Source organism: Xenopus laevis, chromosome 3L (assembly GCF_017654675.1).
Source record: "Xenopus laevis strain J_2021 chromosome 3L, Xenopus_laevis_v10.1, whole genome shotgun sequence".
NCBI classification, from domain to species: Eukaryota; Metazoa; Chordata; class Amphibia; order Anura; family Pipidae; genus Xenopus; species Xenopus laevis.
This window is the reverse complement of record NC_054375.1, coordinates 134,076,085-134,099,005: the sequence shown is the minus strand read 5'-3', so window position 1 is coordinate 134,099,005 and position 22,921 is coordinate 134,076,085. Positions and strand designations below refer to the sequence as shown.

The 22,921-nt window shown below is 37.6% G+C and overlaps 2 protein-coding genes and 1 long non-coding RNA gene across 3 annotated transcripts; all 3 read right to left on the bottom strand.

Annotated features, from left to right (window-relative positions):
• Positions 1-2,841: 2,841 nt before the first annotated feature.
• Positions 2,842-4,686, bottom strand: LOC108710620. The gene is made up of 4 exons (XR_001934766.2): positions 4,278-4,686; positions 3,982-4,080; positions 3,536-3,722; positions 2,842-3,095 (listed from the first exon to the last, which is right to left on the bottom strand). It is a non-coding gene; the product is annotated as an uncharacterized LOC108710620 (long non-coding RNA).
• A 546-nt stretch (positions 4,687-5,232) lies between these two features.
• LOC121401249 (protein spinster homolog 1-like) lies at positions 5,233-10,779 on the bottom strand. The gene is made up of 9 exons (XM_041585586.1): positions 10,769-10,779; positions 10,080-10,112; positions 8,899-9,140; positions 8,231-8,296; positions 6,882-7,018; positions 6,417-6,568; positions 6,210-6,279; positions 5,543-5,694; positions 5,233-5,389 (listed from the first exon to the last, which is right to left on the bottom strand). The coding sequence occupies exons 1-9, from the start codon at positions 10,777-10,779 to the stop codon at positions 5,233-5,235; spliced, it is 1,020 nt and encodes a 339-aa protein (XP_041441520.1).
• Positions 10,780-14,510: 3,731 nt separating this feature from the next.
• LOC121401578 (protein spinster homolog 1-like) lies at positions 14,511-21,033 on the bottom strand (the record flags this gene model as incomplete). The annotated part of the gene is made up of 12 exons (XM_041586984.1): positions 14,511-14,675; positions 15,071-15,257; positions 15,821-15,919; positions 16,117-16,182; positions 16,343-16,532; positions 17,076-17,228; positions 17,382-17,533; positions 18,070-18,139; positions 18,277-18,428; positions 18,732-18,868; positions 20,097-20,162; positions 20,769-21,033. Coding segments are annotated over 11 exons (1,533 nt in total), but the record flags the coding sequence as incomplete, so codon positions are not given.
• Between the last annotated feature and the right edge of the window lie 1,888 nt (positions 21,034-22,921).

The window sequence follows — 22,921 nt, the reverse complement described above, 5'->3', positions numbered from 1 at the left end:
GAGTGGTCTCAGAGGCATCCTGTGTTCATATTCAACTACAAATTGCGGGGAGAATATGTCTTGCCCCAATACATAAGCCATTTTTCAGCAAAATATTTTCGGTTGGGAGCCTTCGCTTCTCAAAGGGAGATCAAGGATCCAAACATTGGAACGACACAGTCTATTTTCCAGGTCATCCATACGATCAGTTACAGTTTGAAGTTGAATCTTGATTTGGCTTAGGTCTTGTGGCAGATTAGTCGTATGATCCTCCACCCCACTCAGTCTTTCCTCAAGGGCCCAGGTTCATTCCAGCATATTTTACATGTTTTGCTTAATTACGGTCAACTTTTAATTCCTCAATTTTAGAGGTAAAAGTAGATGTTAGGGTAGTTTGACATTGCAGGATAGCTGACATAAGATCTGCAGGAGTTGGAGTTATGGGTGAGCTTGAAGTCAATTCCTTGTCAGAGTCAGTCTGGAGTGGAGGGGATGCACTGGGGGTTGGAGGAGAGGAGGTAGCAGTATCTTGGCTACTATTATGGGCATATTGCTCCAAGCGTGAGGCCACATCTGCCCTGACCTTATATGTGTTCTTCCCCATATAAATGCTTAGTGGGGATGACATATCCTGGTGCTGTTAATATATCAGGAAAGCACTGGTGTATATGAAGCAGTTTGGGCCCGGACCAACAGGATCAGAGTGCTACAGTCCAAGTATAGATGGTTCACATGTACAGCATGCGCTTATATAGGTGCCTTGTTACATCTTTATATAGTACATACAGTATTGCATCTCAGGTGGAACAGCAGTCTGCTATATTAGCCAGTTCAGTGTCAATCCAGAGGCTTAATGTGCCTGGTACAGTCTCTCCACAGTCTACGCACACTGAGCTGGGTGCAGAGATTGCAGATGTTGTGCTGCTTCCTGTACAGTTTTGGGCAGGAGAAGGGCACCCCCGGGGCTAATTATCACTCACCGCTGGCTGGTCCTCCACAGGTGTCCCTGCCCAGTCTGTGGGGTTGTTGAGGGAAGCTCTGGTTCAGTCTGCGCTTCCGGTGCGGCTGTGGCCGGGGTTCATGAGCATGCGAGTCCCAGGCTTTACTCGCGCTGCTAAATCTCAACAGAGGTGCTGGTATACACAGCAGGAGCAGCCAGAATTTGCATAATCAGTGACAGCCGCTGACTCTGGTGGGTATTGGAGCGCAGGTAACTAGCGGATAGAGCGGGATTTAAGAATTTACCCCGGGGGCGCCATAAATATGCTGCTGCACAGTCTGATGACTGTTTTTTAAATAAAAAGGAAGAGGCGCAGTTACATAATCCCAGTTCCATTTTAGATGCCCTGTTCTATTTTGCTTTCAGCTACATTCTAGTATCATTATAGCGGATCCAATCAGGAGGATAGTCACCAAAAAAAAGCTCCCTGGTCTGGCTTCAGGCCTTGTAACTAGTACCTAGCTTATGCAGCATTTGGGCAGAGCAATACAACTTCAATAGGGTAACAACATATCTCCCAACATTTTGGAAATAAAAAGTGGGACAAAAAGTGGCCGTGTGTAGCGCGGCAATTTTTTTTGGCCATGCCCATTTTTGTGACCACAGCCCCCTAATTACCATGTTCATTTTACAAAATTTCGCAGGTTATAAAAGTTTGAACATATTTCTGTGGTTTTTTTCCAGTTATTCCAGTTTTGCTAATGAAGGTGAATTGCCCTTTAAGCGGTGAGTCTAAAGCTGGCCATAGACGCAAAGATCCGATCGTACGAATCGTGGATCCGATCGTACGAATCGTGGATTCGTACGATTTTCGGACCATGTGTGGAGAGTCCCGACATTTTTCGTCCGTCGGAGATCGGTCGTTTGGTCGATCGGACAGGTTAGAAAATTTCTGTCGCCTGCCGATAATATCTCTGCGTGTATTGCCGATCGTACGATTTTCAGAGGGAGACTGTCACTAGTGTTGTCAGACATAAGTATCGTACGATTGCTGTCAGGGGCAGAACATTGGGTGATCTGTTCTTATTTGATCGGAATGGTAAAGACTTTGATCTGAATGGTTAGTGGAGGGTCGGGAGATGGGAAAGTCCGATCGTACGTTGATTCGTACGATCGGATCTTTGCGTCTATGGCCAGCTTTACTCTTCCCAAGGGACCTGTTATCTTATATTGTCACAATTACTTATTTGATTATCTAGATACATTGGAATTGTTACAAATGTATCTTATCTTCTGTTGTCGCTGTTCTGGGCTCTCTACCAAAAGCCAATTCACTTAGAATCTTTGTTCCTTTTCTGGCTGTTCGGTGCAGAGAGAAAAATGGGACTTTCCAGTACAAATGAGGGACTGCAGGTTGAGCTGTCAAAAGAGGAACTGTCCCTCTAAAACCGGGACAGTTGGGAGGTATGCAACAAGGCAGGCTGCAAATCAGGAAATCTGGACATGGCTTTAAAAGGAATGGTGCTGCGACCAGCCAATTGGTGATCCCCATGTCACAAACTCACCCCTAATGACATGTACACACCCCCGGACCGGCACCTGCTCCACCCTCTGATGTCATATGTTTGTCTCCAACATCACAGACATCATTGAGGCTGCCCAACCCACCCAGTCTTCAACTCGGACGTGGAAGGTGGAAATCCTAGTCTGGATGGTGCATAGCAGTGACACCTCTCTTGCTATATGTATTACAAAATAGAAGTTCATTACATTTATACGTGCCCTATTACTACAAAATGGTATATAGAAAATTTAAAATAAAAACACACATAAAAGTTTATATTTTAATTTAAAAATCAGTATAAAAATATAGAATGTATATGAAAATACAATATTAAATATAAAAAAATTAAATCCGTTGAGCACATTCATGGCAGTTCTCCGCATGTTCTACACTGGTGACGTACAACTGTTACATAATGAAATCTTCACAGGGAATACTCAGTCTCCCTGCAATTCTGTGAATGTCTATAATTCCCACACAGTCTTTTCAGTGCAGAATTGAGGCCTTGGTCTGCGTTACAGACTGACGAATTATGAAGGGGTTTTGATTGCTTCTCCAAACAATGAAGATCAAATTTCTGTGTCACAGCCCTGGATGTTCTGTTCAGTTTGTCTGCAGGAAAAAATGGAAATTTGTATTACTTTAGAAGAAAAGTACACAGGCACATAGTATATTTATTTTATTACTTTTTTATTTTATTATTGTTTCTTGCAGCAATGCCGCCCCCCCACCGCCCGTCACGCTTACCTTAGAAAAGCCGACGGGGGGGCGAATCGATAGTGCAGAGAGCAAAATTTCGCTCACTGTGATAGAAAAGCCATATTTCTGGTTTAAAACCCCGAAAATTCAGCTCTTAAGTTTCCAGGAGCGGCTTTTTGCCACCCCTGGTACCTTCTGGGGAGCTGACATCTGAGGCAAGGTGCTCACCTATGCCTCATGGCAGAAATGCCCCTGACTGCCATACAGAAATCAAGATAATATGAAGTAAAGGATCATTTTATTGTACCAGAACTCCTTACAGTACCCCTCTGTTCCACTACACCCCAAATTACCTGGTTATTTCTGGCTGATGACAGCTATTGCCTCTTCTGCCATTATCTGTTTCTCCTTTATGCAATATGCCATTATAAAGAATAATAACGATCCAATCACTGCCACCAATGGTAAAAATGCCAGCGAATACTGCATATTGCTCAGCTTAGTGGCATGAGGACTGATCTGCTGTATTTCTGCAGAGACCTGTGAGACATAGAAAAAGAGACAGAAATAAGATTTTACTGCAGGTTATGTGGGAACATTATTCTAGCAAAGAAACTGCTGCTAATTCCATAAGATGTACCCCCATATGTATTAAAAGTCACTAAGTTGCCCAGGAGCAGTAACCCATAGCAACCAATAAGATATTTGCTTTTAAACAGGTGACCAATAAATGCTACCTGTTGATTGGTTGCCCTATTCACTAGACCCTACAATAGAAGAGATAAAAGATTCTACTTACCAATTGAACAAAGAATATGTGCCCGACAGTTCCTAACAGCTTAGAGAAGAACTGATGGAAAATATTGGCTGTCTCACGTAGTTTTGGGCTCACTATGTTCTGGAGAGAGAGAAGGCAAAGGGTTAGGATCATATTCCACTGATTATTTTCAGAAGTACTTAATGCCAAAAAGAAACATATTATAGGAGCTACAGAGTCCTTCATTCATTTCTATAAGAAGTAAGGAACAAGAAACAATGACTATAGGGAGAAAAATAGTTTGGAGGTAAAATATAGAACAGTAAAGTTTACATTACCAGTTTCATGTTAAGCAACGGGACTTGGCATATAGCTTGAAATGCTCCAGAGATGGCAATGAAAACCTGGAAAAATAAAAAATGGAAGAGTAAGAAGAATTGACAATTAATATAATCTAATTTCTCATAAATAGCAGATCAAATATAACAGGAGAAATCCATGTGCATTATTATATATAAGTGCCTCTAAATTTACAGCCATAAAGAACAGACTGATAATACTCACATAGGCAATGGGAATGTTGATCCCTGGGAAGAATATAAACGCCATAAGCATGGGGGCACAGACGCTGAGCCCTATTCCACACAATACTGCGTCTATTTTAGGAGTCCACTTCTTGTAACGCTTGCTGAATTCCATGCCAAGAAGAAGTCCAATTAGATCCGTTACACATTTGATGATTCCATAGAAGAGGCTAGAAAAATAAATTACATATAAGCAAGGGACCAGAAAGAAAAGAGAACAGAAAACAGAGCAAATTTTCGAAAAATCAGCAAGAACCAAATGCAGAAAACTGGAAGGTTTGTCTTTGTTATACTGTCATATCAACATCGGTTACCAGTTTTCAATGTATATAAAATATGTTACTGCTAAAGCTTTGTATCAACTCTGACCTAACGCACTGGTCATTACGAAGTTATTTTGCCTGTTTAAAAATCTGCATTGTACTACTGATAAAGGTATCCTACCTTTACAAATTATTGGTCAGTAATTTAATACAAATCTCCAGGTTTTCTGGGGTAAAGGAAAGAATTGAACTAGTGGCAGACATATTTACACAGGGCCCCTTTACCTTTACTAGAAACCCGATAGGTGACTTCACCGGACATTAAGGGGCCCCTGTGTTGCTGCATAGGCTGCAAAATGATATGTCTGCACTAGAGTTGGACATAATTCTCTGTATGTGATGGAATACACATTAATACATCTATCTTTACTTAATAAAAGTAGAACTTACTTGTCATCATAGTTGCAGCCTGTGGTCAAACACTGTGTCTCGATAAGTAGCTCTTGCCGGGTTTTTTTAACTAATTTGTGGGCCCAGCTATTCTTTGCACCATACACAAAAACATAGCATAATGCTCCAGCTGTGTAGGTGAGAAAGCTACAACTGAAAGACAAGAGTTGAAGTTAGTGACCAACATGTTTTTTTTTACATTTCTCGTGTTATTTATCTCACATTAAAGGACCAATAAGAATAAAAACAATGTTGTTTCTATCAAGTTAAAGTTTTTATTCTTATTTAACGTGAAGAGACACTCACTTGCTCAGCAGTTGCTTTAGGTCCGAAAAACAGGAATATCTTAATTCAGTATCTTCACTGTCATTCTCCACTTCGTCCATTCCTTCTGGTTGAGGATCCTTCATAATTATTATTGCCAGCACCAGACCCAACAGGCCAAGCCCTGGGGTTGTCTGTATTAAAATGAAGATGCCAGTTATTAGTGATAATACTAGGATAACATCAGGCCTGGACTGGCAATCTGTGGGTTGCTATAAGGTCCCATAGAAAGTCACTATTTAGTGGGCTGATGGAGGCTGTTTGGGCCTCTATGTGGGCTGATTGAGCCTCTGTTTACCTGAAATGCCAGGGCCTATTTTAATTCTCAGTCCGGACCTGGATAACATCATTATTATAATTGGGTCATATTATATACATGACTGTACAGAGAGTTACTCTCTCATCTTATATTTAATGATGCACTGCCATTAAATGAGACAGTCCAGGTTTGATTCAGTGGCTGCAGTAGGTGAATTAACTTTAATGCTTAAGATGAGAAACCATTATCCATTTAGTTATGCTATAAACTATGATTTTTATATATCATATATTTATAGCATATTAATAGAAGTTTTCCTTAGTTTGAATATTTGAATCTGTGAGACCCAATAAAAGCCGCTTAATGTTTAAAAAGAGGTGTTTTACTTACCCATAGTGCATAATGCCAGTGTAAAGATGCCAACTCAACTACGGGCGTTCCAAAGAGGCAAGCAAGCATACTGTAATAGACAGATAATAAAAAAAGACATAAGTATGAGTGTACACATGCATTCATGAGAGGAGTCTATGGGAATTCAGTGTTAAATTGAGTTTACAACATAAAAACAACCATGTACAGGCATGATCTAGTACTTACCAGCAAACTGATTTAGTACAGGTGTAAAAACCTAGTACGCGTGTTCTCTGGTCTGGACAAAATAGATCGGCAATCACCAAAGGAACCGTACTTAAGCAGCTTTCCGCCATTGAAGCCAGAAATAGTCGTGTGAGCATGAAGAGCCAGAACCCCTAGAGATAGGAAAGGCACAAACAAATACAACACTTTATTATGATTCAGAAATCCAAAAAGGAATCTTTATGCAGTAAATGGCAAAAAAGGGGAGCTTCTGGCCCTCCTCATGCTTAAGGCAGAGGACCTTTTATTTCCTCCCAAAACTGATTGTAGAGAAAGTGCCATTACACTCTCTGAACTAAATAAGCTAAAACCAGTCATAGGGGGAGGGGAGGATTTGTCAATATAATATTACGGGAGGAGAAAACAATTCTAAAGTTTACAGAAGGTAAAATAGTTTGAAGGGATAGTAAATAAGCACACGGTTACCTGCTGGGGAATAAATGTGCATCCCAAGGAGAGAAGGGTATAGAAAAATAGTCCGATGCACGTCACCATTTTACGATCACAGCGAGATGTGGCACAGCTTATAAATGGTGAAAGGGTCACTCTAGTGCCCAGATACCCTGTTGGGAAAACAAAACATTGTGAGAGAAGAGACTAACACAGATATTGTCAAAACCCACATGTAACAGCTGGCTGAGTTGACAGATGCATAAATATGGGTTAAATAAAAGTTGCCCCCCCCAAAACGTTGCACATTATGATATTATGGGGGTTACGTAATAAAAGTGCAAAGTTTGCTACAATCAGGGCTGGACTAGGCCGGCAAGAAACCAGGAAAAAGCCTGGTGGGCCCCACAGACTATAAGGTACTCAAGGGGGGAGGTGGGGGTTATGGCTGGGGCAGGGGGTCCAGCGGTTGGGAGGGATGTGCGACCCCCTAAGATGGCAGCCTCAGTGGGCCCTGGACCCCCCCACAAGTTGCTGGCTACAGTTATAATGGCTTATAGCAACCAATCAGCAAGTAGCATTTACTGGTCACCAGGGCAAAAAATGTCTTTAATTACATATACTGGTGTGAGTTAAAAGAAATCACAGAAAGTGACCTTATAGATAGACATATATATATATAGTGAATAAAGTACCCCCTCTTGTAATATAGGATAATATAGTAATATAGGATATTATAAGTTAACAAGGAGTTTTATGACCATATAGAAACACGAGGCAGAAGGCTGAATGTCTTTATACAGGTCATGGAACTCAGAGGTAACTTCTAATATCAGTCCATGTATTGGTCAGCGCTGAATTGCGGGCGACATGGACTGATGCAAGTTCCGCTTTGGATGGGCCGGCTTACCACGTGATCATAAACCTACAGGAATATTCTACAACACTAGAGAGGGGGTGTGAGCTCAGCTTCATTTCATTACCCCTATTGAATTTGTGTAACTTCTAATATCCTCTTATTTTGCAACATGAGGTACTTTATTTATTATAATACACAAGTTTTAGTGAGTCGTGTGACAAAAATGACTACTCACCATTTATAACCGATGACATCACTAGTCAAAGTTTATAAGGATATAATTTACAACATATTCATTGCTTTTGTATATATATATATATATATATATATATATATATATATATAAAAAATTGGAGTTATATAATATAATGTTATAATAATAAGTGCAAAGTTTGCTACAGTTATAATTGCAGCAAGCAGCATTTACTGGTCACTTGGGCAAAAATGTATTTTATTACATATGGTGGTGTGAGTTGAAAGAATTTATAAACAGACATATAGAATAAAATGAAAAGTTTTGTCATACCTAAAGTTATAAATTGTGATGTATATCCGACGACATGATAGTCTTGTTTTATAACTGGTAGAATTGCTATAAAATGAGAAAAAAAATACAGATTTTAATTTTACACATTTTAATACAGATTTTAATTTTTCAGATGCTCAGGACCACCTTGTGTCATTATGTAGCCTCTCCATTACCTACACTTCCACTCACCCTCAGAAGGGAGATTTCTCTAGTGTATATAGTCTTATTGTGCTCTAATAAATTTAATATTAGTGTTAAGAAAATGAGAAGTTCATCTATAAAATGACTTGCCCTCCATGGGAGCAAAGCTAACTCCTCCTGCAGGCAGCCTTTTGCTACCCTTGGGAAATGTCACCCTTATGGCCTTGTCTTATGGGAGAAATACCCCTGAATATGCTTTATGAATTAAAACTGATGTCTTACAATCTAAAACTATTGTAGTCATTGATGACAGATAAATGTAGCCTATAAATGATAACCTTACACAGTGATTATGGAGCTATTTCATGGCTTATGATATCCTTAGATATCACAGTGGGGGCAACACAATACTGCTAGTATACATACACTAACTGGATAATGAGGAAGAAACCTAATTGAGACAAAACATGTCCTAATACAGTTATACAGCACACACTGAGCACAAATTTGGTTGAATCGCTTACCCACAAATATATACTGGTCCACAAAGGCAACAAAGTGTAGGTAGGCAAATAATGCCACCATCAACACGGCACGTATATAGGAGATTTGATGGGGATCCTTCGTCTCTACTCTCTGCTCATCTTTCTGCTCTTCGTTTATTACATTTCTCTCTATGTCTGTTTCCTGAGGACTTTGCTTTGATTCTTTGTAATGTCGAAATAAGTTGAAAAAGTTGAATGGAAATCCAAAGTAGCTGAAAATACTGAAAAGACAAGACAGATAATATTATTTAGAGCCATAAATATCCTGCAAATTCTATCCTTATAAATGGTGCTTAGTGATGTCATCACTTATAATCAGTGCTTAGTAATGTCATTTATTTCACATATAATAATGGACCCTCATTGTATTATATGAGGATGTTAGGGGGGTTATTTATCAAAGGTTGAATTTTGGAGTTATGGGAGCTTTTTAAAACCATAAATGAACTAGAATAAACTCAAAACTTGAATGGTTTATTATTTAAGAAAAAACTCGAATCAGCCAGTTTGGGGTTAATTAATCTAGTTTTCTGCAGGGAAAAAACTTGAATCAATCGAATTGATCGATTTTTCGAGCGAAACCCACCGATAAAACACAAACATTAGATGGTGTATTTTTGGATTTGAGCTATTTCCAAAAAAACTCACATTTTTTAATTTCCCCCCCCCCCCGAAAAATGGATTTTTAACTGAAAAATCACCCCAAAACACAACTCCCTGAAAACACAACTCAACCCTTAATAAATCTGTCTCTTCAAACGTTATCTCAGAGTTTAATAACTTGTGCAAAACCATTATATGATCAAAATGCTTCTCACTGACTTATAATATCCTTATATTTTTCAATAGGGGTACATTTTTATATTTTATTGTATGTTTTATATATTTATATTTTATATATATGTTTTATATATATATATATATATATATATATATATATATATACATATATATATACATATACACACACACATATATTGGAAAAAGTGCTATGTTAACCCAAGTTTAAATTTCAGTCTTTAACCAAGGTCATAAAACCCAGAATATTACAGTTACCATAATAATAAAAACTATTTCCACAATATGAAGGAATCACAAGGTAATTTCCCTACAAAGGAAAGCAGAAAACTGATTTATTAGATCTCAAATCTTTGACTTACCCGGAAGACATGTTGCTCTTCACAGTATCACAGCTAAAATGTGAATGATTTATAACTGACCAGCTGTGTAAACAACATTAGCACCCTTTATGACATCACTATGCTGTCACAATGGAAGGTCATTCACTGACAATGCAGCTAAGACCTTAAAAGTTATCTCAGAGTTTAATAACCTGTGCAAAACCATTATATGATCAAAATGCTTCTGGGTGATTTATAATATCCTTATATTTTTCAATAGGGGTACATTTTTATATTTTATTGTATGTTTTATATATATATATATATATATACATACACTGTAATATTCTGGGTTTTATGACCTTGGTTAAAGAACGAAACTTAAACATGGGTTAACATAGCACTTTTTCTAATATATGTGTGTATGTATATATATATATATATATATATATATATATATATATCTATCTATATATATATATATATATATATATATATATATATATATATATATATATATATATACATATACATACACACATATATTAGAAAAAGTGCTATGTTAACCCATGTTTAAGTTTCGTTCTTTAACCAAGGTCATAAAACCCAGAATATTACAGTTACGATAATAATAAAAACTATTTTTACAATATGAAGGAATCACAAGGTAATTTCCCTACAAAGGAAAGCAGAAAATAGATTTATTAGATCTCAAATCTTTGACTTACCCGGAAGACATCTTGCTCTTCACAGTATCACAGCTAAAATGCGAATGATTTATAACTGACCAGCTGTGTAAACAACATCAGCACCCTTTATGACATCACTATGATGTCACAATGGAAGGTCATTCACTGACCATAAGATCTTAAAGGGGAAATATCATAAATATGAAAATGCAATAACAACTTCATCTTACTGAAATAAGAAAATGTCTAAATATTATCAATTCAAAATTCTGTACTGTTTCTGAAATCATCAAGTCACTCTTCACTCTTTCCCTCTCAGCAGTCTGTATTTACATTGATGCAGTTTTCATGCAAGAATTTGAGTCAGATTTTGATTGACAGGACTAATATGGGTGGGCTCCCTTTGCCTAGAAGATGTATTAGAGCTCACTCTTCAAAATAACCGACTTTAACAGAAACACTGCCTCTCTACTTGCAACATGTGTGTCAATTCAGTCAATTTATTTGTGCTGTAGTTGGTTAATTGAGTGAGCTCTAACACATCTGCTAGGAAAGGCATCATCCCTGTTTCATGGTGGAGGCACTGGGCTCCTGTAGTGCGGTATAGGGGAGTAAATAAAGGAACTGTATTAGAATATTCTTGTACACAATTAATCAGACGGCCTCAAGACACACTTCATAGAGCTAAATAGAACTATATACACCTATGGGAAAATAATTCCAGACAGTGACTTCTCCGACTCAAAGCAATGTTTATGAAATATGCATGTTGTGGGGTTGTGAAAATCTTTTTTTTTCTAGAAAAGGTGGCAACCCTACCTGCGAGGTGCTCAAGTTCACTGCTGATTAGTGAACACACCCTTAAGTTCAAATGTAGCATCTGTTGTATTATTGTCTTTCTACAGCGGTATGGTTAGGGCACAGCTAACCCAAGGGGCTTTAACAACCAGGGCAAGTGTAATTATGGGCCCCCTTAATAGTATAATCTCATCATTACCTGCAGCCTGAAAGAGTTAGTGGGGACACAGACATGGAGATACAAACAGGTCTAATGATGTGTGTCTTAAATACTGTGCTGCTCTGCATAATGTACTACAAATATTTTCTGGATCTTCGGCTTGAAAAAAAAGTATTTTCCATTATATATATATATATATATATATATATATATATATATATATATATATATATATATATATATATATATATAAAATCCGAGCAAGGGCACACGCTCACAGGACTTCTGAAAAAGTTTATTTACAGCAAAAAAATAACTGACATTTCGGATAGCACTCTAGCCTTTCTCAAAGTGCTCAAACAAATGAAAATCAACCTTAAATAACACTAAGGAGCATATTTACCAAGGGTTGAATTTCGAATTGAAAAAACTTCGAAATTCGAATTCAAACAGACCAACCGAAATTAAGTCGAAGTTTTTTTTTGGTCGAATAGGTTAGTTGTTGATCGAATAGGTCCGTATTCTGCTGAATTTGAATCATACGAATTGAAGGAATAGTGCATTCCCAAAAAAACGTCGTTTTTTCAAAGTCCGCCAATTGACTCCAAATAGGTTCTAGGAGGTCCCACATAGGCTAAAAAAGCAAATCAGCAGGTTTTAGATGGCGAATGGGCGAAGTCGAATTTTTAAAGGGACAGTACATGATAAATTTTGATATTCAAATTTTTTAATTTTTTTCAAATCTGAATCAAATTAGGACTATTCCCTAGCCAAAGTACACAAAAATAGCTCAAAATTCTATTTTTTTTTTCATTCACTCACAGGACGATCTTCTGGTCACGAAGGACAACCCCACGCCAACATTATTGATGACAGACTCACATTTCTCACCACCTACTCACCTAATACAAGTTCATTTGAATTTGAATCATACGAATTGAAGAATAGCGCATTTGATCGAATTAGATTTGAAGTTTTTCCCCAAAAAAACTTTGATTTTTCAAAGTCCGCCAATTGACTCCAAATAGGTTCTAGGAGGTCCCCCATAGGCTAAAAAAGCAATTCAGCAGGTTTTAGATGGCAAATGGTCGAAGTTGAATTTTTAAAGGGACAGTACATGATAAATTACGATATTCAAATTTTTGAATTTTTTTCAAATCCGAATCGAATTAGGACTATTCCCTAGCCAAAGTATACAAAAATAGCTCAAAATTATATTTCTTTTCATTTACTCACAGGACGATCTTCTGGTCAAAACCCTCCCACCTCCATTTAAGTTACCCCCCAGAGTGGCCTATAAGAGGGGAAGCAATTTGATGTCATCACACTCCCTTTCCTGCCACTGGTGTTATTTAAGGTTGATTTTCATTGAGCACTTTTGAGAAAGGCTAGAGTGCTAACCGAAACATTAGTAATTTTTTTGCTGTAAATAAACTCCTCTGATCTTTCCTGTGAGTGCGTGCCCTTGCTCGGATTTGATACTTAAGATTTGGCTATTTACACCTGGGCATTTATTTCGAGTTGTGCCGCACAAAAAATGGGACATTTATATATATATATATAGTGCAATTATGAATTGTTACAGGCCTCTTTTGCACTGTCAGATGTAGTATTGGTGCAACCTAATTTAACTCAAAACTTTAGATGCCACTACATAAATCACAAAGTATAAGAAACTTTGGCAGTTCCCAGGAAATAGGATTATACCGTATGTGGTTGCATCTAATATCCCTGACTAAAAGATTTAGATACGGAACTAAATACAAGCCCTAAGTTGCTCCGCACAGACATAAGCGCATAATCAGAGGTTACGTGGAACAATTGTGGTCAGTGGTGTAACTATTGATGACCAACAATGATCCTCAACAGGGTCAGTGTGTCAAAATCCCAAGGTTTAGGTGACATATTTTCTTAGTGATTTTATTCTCATTATGTAGCATGTTGCTCATTTAGAAATCATTATGGTTCTGCAATGCTTACAAATGTCTCTTGCTGTAGGGTTGGTAGCTCTAGAACCAAACTGGCAATTTAGTTCCTGGCTGGCAGTAGTAGCCCTATCAGCTCCTTGCTGCTTTTAAATCTCCTGCTCAGCCCCCAGATTTGCTCCATGTTGATGCAGTTATTAAAAAAACTTCAACTTCAATAGGCTAACAAGGCAGGCTGCAAATTAGGAAATCTGGACAGGGATTTAAAAGGAATGGAGCTGCAACCAGCCAATTGGTGATCCCCATGTCATAACCTCACACCTAGGGGTAAATTTATGAAAGAGTGAAGTTCCGCCACTAGAGTGAAATTCCGCAGCTCTCAGTGCATTTTGTATGGGATTTTGAAAGGCGTATTTATCAATGGGTGAAGTGAAAGTTCACCCTTTGATAAATACACCTATGAAAATCCCACTATGAATTTCACTCTAGTGGCAGAACTTCACTATTAACTTCACTCTTTGATAAATATACCCCCTAATGACATGTGCACACCCCCTGACCGGCACCTGCTCTGCCGTCTGATGTCATATGCCTGTCCCCTACATCACCGAGATCACCCCAGACATCATTGGGCCTGCCCCCCACCCAGTCTTCCACTCGGACGAAGGTGGAAATCCTAGTCTGGATGGTGCATAGCAGTGACACCTCTCTTGCTATATGTATCACAAAATAGAAGTTTATTACATTTATACGTGCCCTATCAATACAAAATGGTATATAGAAAAAATAAAACTAAAAACACACATAAAAGTTTATATTTTTATTTAAATGTCAGTATAAAAATATAGAATTTATATGAAAATACAATATTAAACATATATATAAAAAACAATCTCCCTCCAATTCTGTGAATGTCTATAATTCCCACACAGTCTTTTCAATGCAGAATTGAGGCCTTGGTCTGCGTTACAGACTGACGAATTATGAAGGGGTTTTGATTGCTTCTCCAAACAATGAAGATCAAATTTCTGTGTCACAGCCCTGGATGTTCTGTTCAGTTTGTCTGCAGGAAAAATGGAAATTTGTATTACTTTAGAAGAAAAGTACACAGGCACATAGTACATTTATTTTATTACAGGGGAACTGTCATCAGGCGCATTTCTGGCAGCAATGGCGGCTCCCCACTGCCCGTTGATATTGAAATTTCGCTCACTGCGCTAGAAAAGCCATATTTCTGGTTTAAAAACTCGAAATTCGGCTCTTAAAGTTTCCAGGAGCGGCTTTTTGCCGCCCCTGGTACCTTCTGGGGAGCTGACATCTGAGGCAAGGTGCTCACCTATGCCTCATGGCAGAAATGCCCCTGACTGCCATACAGAAATCAAGATAATATGAAGTAAAGGATCATTTTATTGTACCAGAACTCACAGCCCCCCTCTGTTCCACTACACCCCAAATTACCTGGTTATTTCTGGCTGATGACAGCTATTGGCTCTTCTGCCATTATCTGTTTCTCCTTTATGCAATATGCCATTATAAAGAATAATAACGATCCAATCACTGCCACCAATGGTAAAAATGCCAGCGAATACTGCATAATGCTCAGCTTAGTGGCATGAGGACTGATCTGCTGTATTTCTGCAGAGACCTGTGAGACATAGAAAAAGAGACAGAAATAAGATTTTACTGCAGGTTATGTGGGAACATTATTCTAGCAAAGAAACTGCTGCTAATTCCATAAGATGTACCCCCATATGTATTAAAAGTCACTAAGTTGCCCAGGAGCAGTAACCCACAGCAACCAATAAGATATTTGCTTTTAAACAGGTGACCAATAAATGCTACCAGTTGATTGGTTGCCCTATTCACTAGACCAGAGGTCCCCAACCTTTTTCACCCGTGAGCAACAATCAGATTTAAAAAGAGTTGGGAAGCAACACAAGCAGGTACAATGTTCCTAGGTGGTGCCAAATAAGCGCTGTAATTGGCTATTGGTAGCCCCTATTTGGACTGGCAGCCTACAGGAGACTGTTTGGCATGACACCAGGTTTAATATTTGCCTCCAAGCCTGGAATTAAAAAATAAGCACCTGCTTTGAGGCCAATGAGAGCAACATCCAAGGGGTTGGTGAGTAACATATTGCTCGCGAGCTACTGGTTGGGGATCACTGCACTAGACCTTACAATAGAAGAGATAAAAGATTCTACTTACCAATTGAACAAAGAATATGTGCCCGACAGTTCCTAACAGCTTAGAGAAGAACTGATGGAAAATATTGGCTGTCTCACGTAGTTTTGGGCTCACTATGTTCTGGAGAGAGAGAAGGCAAAGGGTTAGGATCATATTCCACTGATTATTTTCAGAAGTACTTAATGCCAAAAAGAAACATATTATAGGAGCTACAGAGTCCTTCATTCATTTCTATAAGAAGTAAGGAACAAGAAAAAATGACTGTAGGGGGAAAAATAGTTTGGAGGTAAAATATAGAACAGTAAAGTTTACATTACCAGTTTCATGTTAAGCAACGGGACTTGGCATATAGCTTGAAATGCTCCAGAGATGGCAACGAAAACCTAGAAAAATAAAAAATGGAAGAGTAAGAAAAATTGACAATTAATATAATCTAATTTCTCATAAATAGCAGATCAAATATAACAGGAGAAATCCATGTGCATTATTATATATAAGTGCCTCTAAATTTACAGCCATAAAGAACAGACTGATAATACTCACATAGGCAATGGGAATGTTGAACCCTGGGAAGAATATAAACGCCATAAGCATGGGGGCACAGACGCTGAGCCCTATTCCACACAATACTGCGTCTATTTTAGGAGTCCACTTCTTGTAACGCTTGCTGAATTCCATGCCAAGAAGAAGTCCAATTAGATCCGTTACACATTTGATGATTCCATAGAAGAGGCTAGAAAAATAAATTACATATAAGCAAGGGACCAGAATGAAAAGCGAACAGAAACCAGAACAAATTTTCGAAAAATCAGCAAGAACCAAATGCAGAAAACTGGAAGGTTTGTCTTTGTTATACTGTCATATCAACATCGGTTACCAGTTTTCAATGTATATAAAATATGTTACTGCTAAAGCTTTGTATCAACTCTGACCTAACGCACTGGTCATTACGAAGTTATTTTGCCTGTTTAAAAATCTGCATTGTACTACTGATAAAGGTATCCTACCTTTACAAATTATTGGTCAGTAATTTAATACAAATCTCCAGGTTTTCTGGGGTAAAGGAAAGAATTGAACCAGTGGCAGACATATTTACACAGGGCCCCTTTACCTTTACTAGAAACCCGATAGGTGACTTCACCGGACATTAAGGGGCCCCTGTGTTGCTGCATAGGCTGCAAAATGATATGTCTGCACTAGAGTTGGACATAATTCTCTGTATGTGATGGAATACACATTAATACATCTATCTTTACTTAATAAAAGTAGAACTTACTTGTCATCATAGCTGCAGCCTGTGGTCAAACACTGTGTCTCGATAAGTAGCTCTTGCCGGGTTTTTTTAACTAATTGGTGGGCCCAGCTATTCTTTGCACCATACACAAAAACATAGCATAATGCTCCAGCTGTGTAGGTGAGAAAGCTACAACTGAAAGACAAGAGTTGAAGTTAGTGACCAACATGTTTCTTTTTACATTTCTCGTGTTATTTATCTCACATTAAAGGACCAATAAGAATAAAAACAATGTTGTTTCTATCAAGTTAAAGTTTTTATTCTTATTTAACGTGAAGAGACACTCACTTGCTCAGCAGTTGCTTTAGGTCCGAAAAACAGGAATATCTTAATTCAGTATCTTCACTGTCATTCTCCACTTCGTCCATTCCTTCTGGTTGAGGATCCTTCATAATTATTATTGCCAGCACCAGACCCAAAAGGCCAAGCCCTGGGGTTGTCTGTATTAAAATGAAGATGCCAGTTATTAGTGATAATACTAGGATAACATCAGGCCTGGACTGGCAATCTGTGGGTTCTGGCAAATGCCAGAGGGGCTGCTATAAGGTCCCATAGAAAGTCACTATTTAGTGGGCTGATGGAGGCTGTTTGGGCCTCTATGTGGGCTGATTGAGCCTCTGTGTACCTGAAATGCCAGGGCCTATTTTAATTCTCAGTCCGGACCTGGATAACATCATTATTATAATTGGGTCATATTATATACATGACTGTACAGAGAGTTACTCTCTCATCTTATATTTAATGATGCACTGCCATTAAATGAGACAGTCCAGGTTTGATTCAGTGGCTGCAGTAGGTGAATTAACTTTAATGCTTAAGATGAGAAACCATTATCCATTTAGTTATGCTATAAACTATGATTTTTATATATCATATATTTATAGCATATTAATACAAGTTTTCCTTAGTTTGAATATTTGAATCTGTGAGACCCAATAAAAGCCGCTTAATGTTTAAAAAGAGGTGTTTTACTTACCCATAGTGCATAATGCCAGTGTAAAGATGCCAACTCAACTACGGGCGTTCCAAAGAGGCAAGCAAGCATACTGTAATAGACAGATAATAAAAAAAGACATAAGTATGAGTGTACACATGCGTTCATGAGAGGAGTCTATGGGAATTCAGTGTTAAATTGAGTTTACAACATAAAAACACCCATGTACAGGCATGATCTAGAACTTACCAGCAAACTGATTTAGTACAGGTGTAAAAACCTAGTACGCGTGTTCTCTGGTCTGGATAAAATAGATCGGCAATCACCAAAGGAACCGTACTTAAGCAGCTTTCCGCCATTGAAGCCAGAAATAGTCGTGTGAGCATGAAGAGCCAGAACCCCTAGAGATAGGAAAGGCACAAACAAATACAACACTTTATTATTCCCAAAAAGGAATCTTTATGCAGTAAATGGCAAAAAAGGGGAGCTTCTGGCCCTCCTCATGCTTAAGGCAGAGGACCTTTTATTTCCTCCCAAAACTGATTGTAGAGAAAGTGCCATTACACTCTCTGAACTAAATAAGCTAAAACCAGTCATAGGGGGAGGGGAGGATTTGTCAAAATAATATTACGGGAGGAGAAAACAATTCTCCCCCCGGGGAGGGTAAAATAGGTTGAAGGGATAGTAAATAAGCACACGGTTACCTGCTGGGGAATAAATGTGCATCCCAAGGAGAGAAGGGTATAGAAAAATAGTCCGATGCACGTCACCATTTTACGATCACAGCGAGATGTGGCACAGCTTATAAATGGTGAAAGGGTCACTCTAGTGCCCAGATACCCTGTTGGGAAAACAAAACATTGTGAGAGAAGAGACTAACACAGATATTGTCAAAACCCACATGTAACAGCTGGCTGAGTTGACAGATGCATAAATATGGGTTAAATAAAAGTTGCCCCCCCCAAAACGTTGCACATTATGATATTATGGGGGTTACGTAATAAAAGTGCAAAGTTTGCTACAATCAGGGCTGGACTAGGCCGGCAAGAAAGCAGGAAAAAGCCTGGTGGGCCCCACAGACTATAAGGTACTCAAGGGGGGAGGTGGGGGTTATGGCTGGGGCAGGGGGTCCAGCGGTTGGGGGGGATGTGTGACCCCCTAAGATGGCAGCCTCAGTGGGCCCTGGACCCCCCCACAAGTTGCTGGCTACAGTTATAATGGCTTATAGCAACCAATCAGCAAGTAGCATTTACTGGTCACCAGGGCAAAAAATGTCTTTAATTACATATACTGGTGTGAGTTAAAAGAAATCACAGAAAGTGACCTTATAGATAGACATATATATATATAGTGAATAAAGTACCCCCTCTTGTAATATAGGATAATATAGTAATATAGGATAGGATATTGTAAGTTAACAAGGAGTTTTATGACCATATAGAAACACGAGGCAGAAGGCTGAATGTCTTTATACAGGTCATGGAACTCGGAGGTAACTTCTAATATCAGTCCAAGTATTGGTCAGCGCTGAATTGCGGGCGACATGGACTGATGCAAGTTCCGCTTTGGATGGGCCGGCTTACCACGTGATCATAAACCTACAGGAATATTCTACAACACTAGAGAGGGGGTGTGAGCTCAGCTTCATTTCATTACCCCTATTGAATTTGTGTAACTTCTAATATCCTCTTATTTTGCAACATGAGGTACTTTATTTATTATAATACACAAGTTTTAGTGAGTCATGTGACAAAAATGACTACTCACCATTTATAACCGATGACATCACTAGTCAAAGTTTATAAGGATATAATTTACAACATATTCATTGCTTTTGTATATATATATATATATATATATATATATATATATATATATATATATATAAAAAAATTGGAGTTATATAATATAATGTTATAATAATAAGTGCAAAGTTTGCTACAGTTATAATTGCAGCAAGCAGCATTTACTGGTCACTTGGGCAAAAATGTATTTTATTACATATGGTGGTGTGAGTTGAAAGAATTTATAAACAGACATATAGAATAAAATGAAAAGTTTTGTCATACCTAAAGTTATAAATTGTGATGTATATCCGACGACATGATAGTCTTGTTTTATAACTGGTAGAATTGCTATAAAATGAGAAAACAAATACAGATTTTAATTTTACACATTTTAATACAGATTTTAATTTTTCAGATGCTCAGGACCACCTTGTGTCATTATGTAGCCTCTCCATTACCTACACTTCCACTCACCCTCAGAAGGGAGATTTCTCTAGTGTATATAGTCTTATTGTGCTCTAATAAATTTAATATTAGTGTTAAGAAAATGAGAAGTTCATCTATAAAATGACTTGCCCTCCATGGGAGCAAAGCTAACTCCTCCTGCAGGCAGCCTTTTGCTACCCTTGGGAAATGTCACCCTTATGGCCTTGTCTTATGGGAGAAATACCCCTGAATATGCTTTATGAATTAAAACTGATGTCTTACAATCTAAAACTATTGTAGTCATTGATGACAGATAAATGTAGCCTATAAATGATAAACTTACACACTCAGTGATTATGGAGCTATTTCATGGCTTATGATATCCTTAGATATCACAGTGGGGGCAACACAATACTGCTAGTATACATACACTAACTGGATAATGAGGAAGAAACCTAATTGAGACAAAACATGTCCTAATACAGTTACACAGCACACACTGAGCACAAATTTGGTTGAATCGCTTACCCACAAATATATACTGGTCCACAAAGGCAACAAAGTGTAGGTAGGCAAATAATGCCACCATCAACACGGCACGTATATAGGAGATTTGATGGGGATCCTTCGTCTCTACTCTCTGCTCATCTTTCTGCTCTTCGTTTATTACATTTCTCTCTATGTCTGTTTCCTGAGGACTTTGCTTTGATTCTTTGTAATGTCGAAATAAGTTGAAAAAGTTGAATGGAAATCCAAAGTAGCTGAAAATACTGAAAAGACAAGACAGATAATATTATTTACACAAGAGCCATAAATATCCTGCAAATTCTATCCTTATAAATGGTGCTTAGTGATGTCATCACTTATAATCAGTGCTTAGTAATGTCATTTATTTCACATATAATAATGGACCCTCATTGTATTATATGAGGATGTTAGGGGGGTTATTTATCAAAGGTTGAATTTTGGAGTTATGGGAGCTTTTTAAAACCATAAATGAACTAGAATAAACTCAAAACTTGAATGGTTTATTATTTAAGAAAAAACTCAAATCAGCGAGTTTGGGGTTAATTAATCTAGTTTTCTGCAGGGAAAAAACTTGAATCACTTGTATTGAACGATTTGTCGAGTGAAACCCACCGATAAAACCCAAACATTAGATGGTGTATTTTTGGATTTGAGCTATTTCCAAAAAAAGGGGTCCCCATAGGCTTCCCTAAGTTTTTTTGATCGAAGGATATTCCTTCGATCGTTGGATTAAAAATTTTATCGTTCGATCGAAGGAATAATCCTTCGATCGTACTATTTGCGCTAAAATCCATCGACTTCGATATTCGAAGTCGAAGGATTTTAATTCCCAGTCGAATATCGAGGGTTAATTAACCGTCGATGTTCGACCCTTTGTGAATCGGCCCCTTAATAAATCTCTCCCTTCAAAAGTTATCTCAAAGTTTAATAACCTGTGCAAAACCATTATATGATTAAAATGCTTCTCGGTGACTTATAATATCCTTATAGTTTTCAATAGGGGTACATTTTTATATTTTATTGTATGTTTTATATATATATATATATATATATATATATATATATATAAATATATATATATATATATATATATATACATATACACACACACACATATATTAGAAAAAGTGTGATAATAATAAAAACAATTTCTACAATATGAAGGAATCAAAAGGTAATTTCCCTACAAAGGATAGCAAAAAAAAGATTTATTAGACCTCAAATCTTTGACTTACCCGGAAGACATGTTGCTCTTCACAGTATCACAGCTAAAATGTGAATGATTTATAACTGACCAGCTGTGTAAACAACATCAGCACCCTTTATGACATCACTATGATGTAACAATGGAAGGTCATTCACTGACAATGCAGCTAAGAACTTAAAAGTTATCTCAGAGTTTAATAACCTGTGCAAAACCATTATATGATCAAAATGCTTCTCGGTGACGTATAATATCCTTATATTTTTCAATAGGGGTACATTTTTATATTTTATTGTATATATATACATATACACACACACATATATTAGAAAAAGTGCTATGTTAACCCAAGTTTAAGTTTCGGTCTTTAACCAAGGTCATAAAACCCAGAATATTACAGTTACGATAATAATAAAAACAATTTCTACAATATGAAGGAATCAAAAGGTAATTTCCCTACAAAGGATAGCAAAAAAAAGATTTATTAGACCTTTGACTTACCCGGAAGACATCTTGCTCTTCACAGTATCACAGCTAAAATATGAATGATTTATAACTGACCAGCTGTGTAAACAACATCAGCACCCTTTATGACATCACTATGATGTAACAATGGAAGGTCATTCACTGACAATGCAGCTAAGATCTTAAAGGGGAAATATCATAAATATGAAAATGCAATAACAACTTCATCGTACTGAAATAAGAAAATGTCTAAATATTATCAATTCAAAATTCTGTACTGTTTCTGAAATCACTCTTCACTCTTTCCCTCTCAGCAGTCTGTATTTACATTGATGCAGTTTTCATGCAAGAATTTGAGTCAGATTTTGATTGACAGGACTAATATGGGTGGGCTCCCTTTGCCTAGAAGATGTATTAGAGCTCACTCTTCAAAATAACCGACTTTAACAGAAACACTGCCTCTCTACTTGCAACATGTGTGTCA